Genomic DNA, 12,231 nt, shown 5'->3' on the forward strand with positions numbered 1-12,231 from the left:
CAGTATGGGAAAAAATACTGTGGTGACATGTTCCAATCAACATTTTTGCTAAAGTCATCATAAATGAAGTTTCATTTTGCTTTATATAGGGACTAAACTTTGTCTAATGCTTACCATAATACCTTCATTTGATCCACAGTTTAAGCTTTTCTAGAAATCAAATGCTACCTGCAATTTATGTCAGATATCTTTACAAGATTGAGTTTGGACCAGATATTTAGAGTCTTTTTCAAGCTTGAATTCCACAGTAGCAGAGTAACAAGTAGTGCTATTCATTGTGGTTTTTAATTAAAAGTATTAGTTCTTACCTTAAAGCAAAGCAAAATATCACTTTCTACCAACAGAAAAACCAGTTTTGTAGAAAATTTCCTCTTCTTCTCATGTTTTTCCTATCATTTTCTCAGCAGAAAATATAAATATTTCATATGAATTATAGATTTTACTGAACCTTTTTCTTCTTGGTTATTATTCCCATGTCAGACACAGAAAGATTCTGCTAATGACTGTTGGAATGAGTTTCTGTTTATTATGTAGGAGAAATAAAAAACAATGTTATGGTGAAATGTAAAGGGAGCTACATCAACATGTATTGGTGTAGCATTATTTGGGTTGTAAGGCTTACTTTTAACTCCTTCTTTTTACAATGGCTTAAAAGAAGACAGATGCAAAAATGCCAAGCAAAAAGAGGACTACTACTAGCCAATGGCAGTCTCCTCCTGTTGTGCTTATCTTAAAGGATATGGAAAGCTTCACCACAAAAGTACTCCAAGACTTCATAATTATCAGCAGGTAGATGGCATATTTCCTGGCTTTTATGCAAAATTCTCTGTTAAGAAAATATAATTTTTAACTTAAAAAGCATTATCTTCATTTTAATACTAACTGATAGAAATCAAAGTGATTTCAAATGCTTATTCATTGAATGTTCAAAGACCTCTTAACAGATTTTCCATTTGCTTTTTGACACAAGAGTGAGAGTCAAAGACAAATTTAGCCAGTTTTAAATTAACGTGGTAAGGTAGTATAAACTGTAGTTTGTCTCACAAAGTTTTTTGTCTCTTATTTGCCCATTAAATGGGTAAACTACTACAGGTTGAGATTTTTATCAGGTCTTATTTTCTGTTACCTTTCTGTCCTCTGAGGCTTTGAGTTGCATATAGCTTTACTGAGCAAGAATGTTTTCTAAATAACATTATCTTATGTTTATGTAATATTCCTAGTGAGAAACTACTTTCATGATCTCCTAGGATCTTCAAGGCATGTGAAACTCAAAATTGAAGTAACCCTATTTTAAAATCGAGTGACATGCATTTCCCATGGTATATTTTTTTAGGATGGAATTTATTTTGGCCTCTTCTATATGTTAACTTGTCTTAATAGTTATGGCTACATTTGTCTAAAGCTTTATATATTGTGTTATAATTTACTAAGATACTTAAAATTCCTACTTGGATAGTGTCTTCTTTTCCCACATTGACTAAGAGTTCTACATCCTAGGACTTTTCTTAATGCTATCATTGAACTGCTTACCATGCTGGAAAAATGCACAGTACAAAATAGTGACATAAAAGTTGTACTTTTTTGGAGCTCAGGCTTGTGACTACTTTAGCAGTCAAAAGTAAAGAAGAACCACCTACAACAGTAAGACAGTCCAGGCACTTTACTCCTCTGCAGATAGAACTGCATACAACTAGAATACTGAAAAGCAGTAGCTAATAGGAGACAGCAAGCAAAATCATTATCCATAATACAGAGGGGTATGACCTGCAATAGCCCTCAAAGATAGTATTGCTTTACTCTGTGAAAGTCATTTGTGTTCATCCTGGTGATGCTAAGAATAAGTCCTATTCAGAATGTTTGAAATAAGAATGTGAGGAAGGGATATAACATTTTTTAATGATATCCATTAACTCTTGGAGTTGTTATGGCTGGGTAACATAGTATCTATTAGAAATGTCCATAAATAGAATAAGTTACTTTGAAAATTAATGAGCTTTATGTCACTGAACTCTTAAAACGTAAGCTGGGTGGTCCAACTGTGAAGACAACTATAGGCAAGGCTCTAACTTTGGATGAGAGATTAAATTGAATAGTTTCTAACACTTGAGATGGTATAACCTTAGGGAGAGGCACTTGATCTTTCTGGACATCTGTGTTCTTATTTATAAAATGAAAGGATCCATTAACAGATTGATTTCATAGCTAGAATGTCAGGAAAATAACTATTTCTGTGATACTTTAACAGAAGAAAAATGAATGACCTAGAAAATTTTAATATTTGAAATGATGCTATTAATACTTAGCAGTATCTTATAAAGTAGTCATTAATATAAAGTTTCTTTTATCTTGAAACATGTAATGTATTTGCTAAGAAATTTCTACTTTTGTATCTGTCTTTGAAAACTAGTGAACATCTACATGAATTTCCACTAATACTAATTTTTGGAATTGCCACATCTCCTATTATCATCCACCGGTTGCTCTCTCATTCAGTATCATCTTTATTGTGTATAGAACTGTTCCAATCTTTGTCTTGCAAGGAGCACCTGACTACAGTACTCGATAAGGTAAAAAAAAAGTTTTACCAGTGAAAGAGAATGAAAGGAAAACTGCCAAGAATAGATTGTAAGTGTAAATGTTAATGATAAATCTCTGCCTCTCTGAGTAATATTGAATATATTCTTTCACATGATTTAACATTTTTATTTAATGATATTATAGTGTTTTATACTTTTATAGTGATTTTGTATAACATTGCCTCTTCAGATAAAATGTAAGCTTTTTGTAAAGAATGATCATATCTGTCCATATACTTATATCTATATATCTTTATTCAATGGAAAATAATAGGTTTTTAAAATAAATTTTTACATAATTTGTAGACTTCCTAGTAAAATGTTTTGACTCTTACATTTTATTTAAAATGATTTGAAGTTTTCAGTGGACTCTTTTCCTGTCATGCTGCTCTTGACAACAAATACTAAAATAAATTGAACTATGATTCTTTAGTATTAACCTTCCCCAAATTGTTCTAGACTCAGTTCCTTTAAGACATACTTTATGCTTCTTATATAAGATAAAATAATGACAACTTGCCTGCTTATTTACTAGGCACTTCTGTACTTTTTTTTTTTCCCATAAAGGTGACGTCCAGTTATAGTATTTCAATTTGCTTAGTTATAGCCAAATTCAGTTGACCTTCTGCAACTATGCTTCTGTTTGAGAAGCCTGGTATGACTTTTCATTTTCAGTTGTAAAAGACCACTATAGGCCTTTGAAAATTAGCCAAATAACACAAATTCAGCTATTCTATATTTTTAAAATAGATATCTGTTAAAATGCATTCTATTCAACGTAGAATGTGTTACTCTTCATTAATTTGAATCAGAAAAAGAAAATTTGAACTGGAAAAAGAAATCTTATCTGGTAACAAGAATTGCCAAAGCCTGTAGCTTCTTCAGTGGCTTCTGGTGGGAGAAAAAGGATTAATAGTTAATAGGCAGTATTTTTTAAAATTATGAGTTGGATGGAGGATGGTAGACATCTTTGGTTCTGAAGATGTAGTATGAATAGCTTCTTTTTGTTGTTATTATATGAAATTACTTAAAATTTTTCTTGATACTTGACCTAAAAAAAAACTAGCTACTATTACAGCTTTCATAGTTACTGTGTCTTAGTATCATTCTTTATGCTTCATGTTTATGAAGAATGAAGACTAACAAGGAGTATCTCCCCCACCTTAATCTCTTTCAGCTACTTCTTACAACTCAGTTTCCCTTTAAAATAAGTGAAAAAGTATTACAGGTTCTGACCAACATCTTTTTGTATCATGATTTCTCAATTCAAAACTTTATAAAAGGACTTCAGGTAAGAATACACTAGTGGGTTTAAAAATTCACAAGCTGATTCTAAATAATTTACATGTTATTTCAGACTACTTAGTATGATAAAACCTTTTAAATGCCAATTCAAGTTATTTTATTCTAGGTTCTACCATTCCTTTGTTACCTTGCAGTAAAATGTAGAGAATACGTTAATTAGGATATCAGTAATGGAAGAAGACCTCTCTCCATTCTAGTGATTCTTATGCATTTTGGTCATGAAGAAGAAGGGACTGTTTTTGTTTTTTTTTTTAATCTGATAAAAGCTTAAGGACTTCTACCTAGGAAATGTTACATATAAAAAGTCAGCAAACTTCTGTAAAGGGCCAGATATTAAATATTTTCAACTTTGCATGCTACATATGGTTGCTGCTGCAGCTTCTTTTTCTTCCTTAATAATCCCTTAAAGATATAAAAAACAGTTTTAGTTCCTGGACCATACAAAAATAAGTTGCAGGCTGGGCATAGTGGCTCATGCCTCTAATCCTAGCACTCTGGGAGGCTGAGGTGGGAGGATTGCATGAGCTCAGGAGTTCGAGACCAGCCTGAGCAAAAGCGAGACCTCGTCTCTACAAAAAATAGAAAAATTAGCCAGGCATGGTGGTTCACGCCTGTAGTTCTAGCTACTCGGGAGGCTGAGGCAGGAGGATCACTTGGACTTAGTAGTTCATGGTTGCAGTGAGCTATGATGAGGCCCCTGCACTCAAGCCTGGGTGAAACAGTGAGACCCTGTCTCAACAAAAAATAAAACAAAACAAAAAATAAATTGCAGGCTGCAATTTGATCTCCCCTGCACATATATGTATTTGTGTGTGTGTATGTATTTATTCATTTATACATTTATATTTATTCTTACACATTGGGAATTTATTTTCACTAGGATTGCATGAATTGCCAGGAGCTAATTCAGCAATTTAGCTTCATAGTTTCTGTCCTAATCTAAAAAACGTCTCCATTCTTTAGTTGTTTAAAAGTTAATATTATTTTCTTCTCTTGGCAACTACCTAATTATCTTAGCAAGTGTAGTCGTGAACACATACCAGTTGTCTAGTTCATTAAAACCTATATATTAGTAAACTTTAGTGCAAAAGTTCCATTTGATAATACTTCATCTTTGTGTAGTGCTTTTAAGATTATAAATTATTTCTCATATGTATTCTTCCATCACATAAAATACTATAGTGGTTTCTCATGGCTAATATGTATCTTTTTTATTCCACCTTCAACTTTTTAAAAGGAGTTTTTTAAAGAAAGAAAATATTTTTTACCTTAGCAATATGTGAACTTAAGTGATATTGAGATACAACTTTTTAAATTACTTCTCTTACCCACTTCATTTCATTCATCCCCTTATTTACTCCTGTTAAATATTTAATAAGAGCTTACTCTGAACCAAGTACTATGCTGAGCCCTGGGGATACAGAGGAAAAGGAAATCTCTGCCTTCAAATTGCTCATTGTCTAGTGAAGGAGGCAGAAGAGTAAACCCACAATTATAGTTCTGAGTAGTCAGCACTATGAAAGAAAAATACTTTGGGATTCCATAGGAGAGCAGAAGTATATCCTGAGGAACAGGAACTAGCATGGTCAAAATTGGAAAGCATTTCAGGCAAAGGTGACAGTAGAGAAAGAGAGATCTGTTCGAATGTTATTACAGTAATCAAGACAAGCTGTGACAAGGACCTAAACTGAGTTAATGATAGTGGAACTAGAGAGGGGGAAACAAATTAGGGGATGAGATCAAATCCACAGAACATGGTGACTAAGTGGATGATAGCATGTGTAAGAGAGGAGCAAGGTGACACATAGACTGTAGCTTGGCAGATGGCTTGGAGCCATTTATTAAGTGTACATGTTAATGCAGAGAGAAGAGCAAGTTTGTTTTGAGAAAAGGATGAGTTTCTTTTTATATTTGGTTAACTTAAGGGTATGTTGGATATAAAGATTAGATGCTCAGGCTTACATGCTATGTACATGTAAAGATTTGGACTGGAAAGAGATATTTAGTATTTATTATTAGAAGGTGATGGTTAAAGTCATGTGATGAGTATGGAGCATAACCCAGAAGTGAGGAAAGGCTAAGAGTAGCAACCTAGGCAAGCTGACGTGTAAGAGTAAGCAATAGAAAAGAAGAGTAAAAACATGACAGCCAATAGAAAATAGAGTACCACTGAAGGGAAAAAAAGGGTTTTGGGGAATATAACCTGTAGTCTCAAAAACCTTGAGAAAGTGAGTCAAGAAATGGTTACTAACCACATTACTTAATCTTTCTGTGTCTCAGATTTCTTTATCTGTAAGATAGGGGATTAGATTAGATGATTTTATAGGTTCCTGATAATTTACTAAGTACCTCCTTTGTGTTTAGCACTTTAATAAAATATTTATATTGTTTTATTAATACATATTATTATCCTCAGTTTTGTACATGAAGAAATTGAGATTTAGGTTAAGTAGTCTGGGCAAGGTCACATCACTAATAAATGGCCAGAATCTTTAGACCCCTTTTGCCCAGTTTTCTTTCTCCCTCCTTTCCCCTCCTTTCCCCTTCCTTCCTCCCTCCTTCCCTCCCTCCTTCCCTCCCTCCCTCACAGGGTCTTGCTCCGTTGCCCAGGCTAGAGTGCAGTAGTGTGGTCACAACTCACTGCAACCTCAAACTCCTGGGCTCAAGTGATCCTCCTGCCTCAATGTGTTGAGTAGCTGGAACTATATAGGTGTGCACCACCATGCCCAGCTAATTTTTCTGTTTCTTTATAGAGATGGGGTCTTGCTGTATTGCTCAGGCTGGTCTAGAACTCCTAGACTCAGCAGTCCTCCCATCTCAGCCTCCCAAAGTGCTAGGATTACAGGCGTGAGCCAACAATGTATCCGGCCCAGTTTTGCTAGTCATCAATGGAAAGTATTTTTAAGTCCTGATTTCTATAAGAGATACAACAGGGCATAAAATCATTCTGTATATGTTTAATGAGGCTTTCCCTCATTAGGTGGATATATTGTTAACCAATTTATGAATTAATCCAGATATTGAAAAACCACTTGTATAAAATAATTGAATAATAATACATTCTTACTCTGTTTATAGCTCTACTATAACTGATGTGACTTACTCCCATTCTCTTCTCCAGCAAGTCCCTTATCCTGTTAGGTTTTTATTTTTCTCATGTCTAAAAAGAAGTGTTAACATGGGAATAAATAATTATCACTTTCATAAATTGGAAAAGATAAGAAACAAAATTATGTCAATATGTACAAAAATAATGTAGCACTTAACATGAACAGTTACTTTCTACTTTGTACTTGTTTCTAAGTTAGGCTGGCCTTTTGCCTTCCAGCCTTAAAGATTGGACTATTTTGGAGGATTTCCTCTAGCATCAGGTATCTGATCCTCAGCTCTATAGGCTCAAAAATTCATTATCAGTTCACCCAGGAAGGATCAAGTTCAAGATTGCTGATTCATGCCAACCAAATACCTATATAACATAGTATGCTAATTTATTAATTTGTGATGGGAAATGCTATCTTGCAGTGACCAGAATATGTTTTCTTCACTATCTAAGAAACCATTTTTCCAGTATTAGGGTATTCGAAAAAACCAAACTGATTATGCTGAAGGTTGCTTAGACTCAGAATAATAAACATTTGGATAGTCTCATGAGTTATCTCTTGAAAGTTATGTTAAAATCTGGAAAATATCATCCTCACTTCTACTATGGAGCCCACAGCATTCTATTATTAGAATATATATCTACCAGATACTGTACCATATTTTCCTTCATGGAAAACAACTGAATTTGAAAAGATAAATTTTCATTATTCTTTTTAATCAGTAGGCACAACTTTTACCATTGTAGCATTTTTATTTATTGTAATAGAACAATTTGTACCCTGACTTTAGATTGGTATTAATATTTTCTTGTAAGTACTGGGGCACCATAGGTCACAGCTCAGTCCCATCCTCACCACATTTATAATTGTTGTGAGTTGTTCCTGCAGATAGCTAATGTATCCATTTATATTAGTTTCTTTTAGTTTGTATTTCAGAGATTGCCATTTTCTGACCTTTTCCACAAAATTGTAGCCTTAAAATATTAATTATATAGCCATTTATGTTTTTACAGTGTTGTGACATTATTAAATATATTAGTGCCATAAATACTTCTGCTCTTTAAAAAAAAAACCTAAAATTGAGCAGACATAAGGCAAAAGATTTCTGCCAAAATATAATAAATATATTTAATCTTCACATTTCTTTTAGCTTTCTCTATTAGAGCATTTTTATTCCCAGCCCCTAAGTGTCCTGTGCTGTAATCTCCCAGAAGCCAAGAGAAGAATAAATTTTTTATCAGATAATCAATGTGAAAACATTCGACATCTTCCATCATTTAGGAGGTAAAAAAAGAAGTATATATTTAATACATCTCATACTAGAGTTTGGGACAAAATAAGGGATCGCAGATCCATTTATATCTGAAGGGGGGAAAGACATAATAACCTTTAATTAAATAAATAAATTTTAATTGTGGGATTTTCTTTGTTGAATTTGAAAATTTGGCATAATGAAAAATATTTTTACAAAGGGACATAATTTGCAAGTTCTCTGGAGTTACTTTTAAGAAATAACATTTTCTATTTATGGGGTTTCTGTCTTTTATTTATGATTAGACCCCTAAACTATGAAGTACAATTGATTGAAGGAGTTAAAAATTACCATTAAACCATGACTGTTGTCTTGCGTTTATTTTTGAGAAGAAATGAAAAAAATGTGGCCAGCAATCTAGGTAGTTCTTTTTCCCAGTATGCTATTTAAATATGTACCATGCTTAATTTTCTCTTTTTGTGTATGGGATGGTAAAATTTTAGGTACGTGGAAAATCAAGCTTCAGAAAAGCAAGTTGCACTATTGACCAATGAGAAATATTTGAAGGTAGGAATGTGAATGTGTTTATTTGAGTTTCATTCTCTTTATTAGTATTTTCCTTCATGAAAAAGAATATGTACATAACATTTATCAAGTTAATTTTATAAAACATCTGTACATTTAATGTTTGCACAATGAAGTACCGTGTCTTGAGAGTCAAGAATGTGCATATTAAAGATGACACAAAACCTCAGCTCTATAATATAAGACTTTTTTTTAAATCAAGGAAAAAACATTAACTAGAAGACCTAGTTTCTCTTCTGGTCTATTTTAAAAGCATTTTTTTTTGGCCAGATGCAGTGGCTTACACCTGTAATCCTAGCACTTTGGGAGGCCGAGGGTATAGGATTGTTTGAAGCCAGGAGTTTGAGACTAGCCTGGGCAACATAGTGAGACCCTGTCTCTACCAAAAATAGAAAAAATTAGCCAGGCGTGGTGGTGTGTGCTTTTAGTCCCAGCTACTCAGGAGGCTGAGGCAGGAGGATAGCTTGAGCACAGGAGTTGAAGGCTACAGTGACCTATGATGATGCCATTGCACTCTATCCTGGGGAACAGAGTGAGATTCTGTCTCAAAAAAAAACTGTTAGGTCTATAGAGATCTGCTCTATGGATCTCATTCCACATAGCAGTTTTGGAATATGCAGGCAGTCTCATTTTAAAGGCTGTCATAATTAAAGCATATACAAGTCAGGCAGCTTAAGAAGTAATGAGCTTAGAAAATTATGAGTTAGCCATAAAACATAGAGATATCGAAAGAAGGGAGGGTTTTTTTCTCTTAAATAAATAATACTTGGACATGGTACATAATTCAAAAGTCGAAGATAATATACAGTGAAAAGAAAAGGCCTCCTTTCATCTCTCTCTTCCAGCTGTCCACTTCCCCTCCCTGGATACAGCCAGTGTTACTAGTTTCTTATGTATCATTCCAGGGATAGTCTCCATATATACAAGTAATTATATAAATTTTGGGCGTTCCCCCTTCTGACAGAGGATAAACATACACACTATTCTGCACCTCATCTTGTTTTGTACTTAATTTTGGAAATCATTCCATATTAGTACTGAAGAGTGGCATACCATTTTATTGAATGTATGTGCCTTCATTTTTTTTTTAAATAAATCCCTTAAACTGATGGACATCGCAAAATGTCACGTTTATTTTCTTACTCCTCATGCCTGTTTTAGGGAAAAGTTGTTTGGAAATTGTAGTAAAATTAAGATGAGTGTAAGGTAAGCTCTAGTGCTAAATGTCAGTTTTGCTTATATATGCTATTTTCAAATTTTGAACAAAATTTGTTAGATCCTATGCCCCCAAAATATGGATGATTATTATGTATCAATTTAGAAAATTAAAAGTATTTTTAAAAATGTGAAATTCTAGAGGGCATATGCTCTGTATAGTTCTAAACACAAATTTACTTCCACTGTAAATTCTCAAAAAATATTGAGAATGGTTTTTATTAGACATTGTTTCTAATGCAGAATCCATACTGGGCTGTAATATAAAATTACTTCTAGATCGGATTCAGTAAGCATTTTAATCTCTGTAACCAGTTCAGAGCAGTATAGGAAGTACTCAGACCCCAATGCAGGTTATTTTGATAGAGAGGAAATTTAAGAACCAGTGGGAAAGAATGCGTGCATGTTTATTGAGTCTTTTAAGATTAGCTAGATTAGCTCTCTGCTGAGTCAGCTAGTTGCAAAGTACATTTCCTGCTAGACCTTTCTGTGAGAGTGTATTTTCAAATGCCAGGAATAGATTTTTTTAGAGTACTTTTAACCACTGAGATGACAAAGAGAGATTTCTAGGTTAGTCTATTATAGAAATAACCTGACATTTATCTCTGCTTTTCAGTGACTTTTTGTATATTTTCGAAGCATTTATTTATACTGTACTTAATGCACTATGAGCCCTGTTTGTTATTATCTTTGCTGTATTCACTTTAGGATTGCATATTTTGTCATTTAAGGACATTTTTTTTTTTTTTTTTTGAAACTTACACAGTGAAAACTATGAAGGAGCAAAAAGGTTTGTACCCTTAACCTGAAAAAGTTACCTGTATGGCTACCTACTAAATTCAAAGGACAGAAGATGTCTATGAAGAAAATTAATTTTTTAATACTTTATTCTAATTCTAATTATAATTATAATGCTTCTCTGTTTTTTTAATGTTACCAGAACATGTTGATTTTTCCACTGGGCCCTAGTAGGTAATCTAGCAATAAAAGGAAAATGTAAGCATGGTTTCCTAAAGATTCATCGTAAATTGTTTTCTTTCAGTGAGTGGAAGTGTTTCGCAAAGAAACACTTTTCTAAGCTAACCTTTAGTATCTTCTTAATAATAGAACATGCATGTTTCTTTCTCCATTGGGCCCTAGTATGCCAAATAGAGAAATCCAGCAATAACAGCAAATGTAAGCATGCTTTCTTTTTCTATTTAAATTTTTTTTTTTTTTAGAGACAGGATCTCACTCTGTTGCCCAGGCTGGAGTACAGTGGCCCAGTTATAGCTCACTGTCACTTCAAATTCGTGGGCTCAAGCAATCCTCCTGGCTCAGCCTCCTGAGTAGGTGGGACTACAGGTGCACACCACCACGCCCTGCTAATTTTTTTTACTTTTTGTAGAGACAGAGTCTCACTATGTTGCTCAGGGCTGCTTTCAAATTCCTGGACTCAAGTGATCCTCCTGCGTTGGCCTCCCAAAGTGCTGGGATTACAAGTATAAACCACTACACCCAGCCAGCATGCTTTCTTTAAGAGGCATCATAAACGGTTTTCTTTCAATGAGTGGAAGAGTTTGACAGAGAAACATGTTTGTAAGTAAATGTTGAGAACATATTATTAGAACATGTTTCTTTCTCCCATTGGGCCCTAATAGGGCAAGTAGAGAAATCCAGCAATAAAAGGTAAATGTAAGTATGCTTTCTCAGACCCCAATGCATCATAAACTGTTTTCTTTTTCTTTTTTTCCTTTTTTTAAACTTTCAACATATTTAGTGAGTACAAGTACAGTTTTTTTACATGGATATATTGTATAGCAGTGAGGTCTGGGCTTTTAGTGTACCCATCACCTGAATAATGTACATTGTACCCAATAGGTAATTTTTTATCCCTCAGCCATTCCCACCCTAGCACATTTGGAGTCTCTACTGTCTATTATTCCACTCAGTAGGATCATGCATACCCATAGTTTACCTCCCACTTATATGAGAGAACATGTGGTATTTGATTTTCTGTTCCTGATTTACTTCACTTAGGATAATGGCCTCCAGTTCCATCCAAGTTGCTACAAAAGACATTTCTTTCTTTTTATGGCTAAGTAGTATTCCATGGTGTATATGTACACCACGTTTTCTTTATTTACTCATCAGTTGGTGGACACTTAGGTTGATTCCATATCTTTGCTATTGTGAATTTTGCTGTCATAAATGTACA

General features: G+C 33.8%; 1 protein-coding gene across 3 annotated transcripts in view; it reads left to right on the forward strand.

Annotated features, from left to right (window-relative positions):
* The window catches only part of ORC3 (origin recognition complex subunit 3), a 63,065-nt gene that overhangs the window by 17,642 nt on the left and 33,192 nt on the right, over positions 1–12,231 (forward strand). For all 3 annotated transcript variants that reach the window (XM_069487653.1, XM_069487654.1, XM_069487655.1), the window contains 5 exons: positions 656–789; positions 2,408–2,567; positions 3,754–3,867; positions 8,133–8,266; positions 8,738–8,801. In XM_069487653.1, coding sequence (XP_069343754.1) covers positions 656–789; positions 2,408–2,567; positions 3,754–3,867; positions 8,133–8,266; positions 8,738–8,801 — 606 coding nt within the window. The remainder of the gene's footprint in view (positions 1–655; positions 790–2,407; positions 2,568–3,753; positions 3,868–8,132; positions 8,267–8,737; positions 8,802–12,231) is intronic.

Source organism: Eulemur rufifrons, chromosome 15, assembly GCF_041146395.1.
Source record: "Eulemur rufifrons isolate Redbay chromosome 15, OSU_ERuf_1, whole genome shotgun sequence".
Classification (NCBI taxonomy): Eukaryota; Metazoa; Chordata; class Mammalia; order Primates; family Lemuridae; genus Eulemur; species Eulemur rufifrons.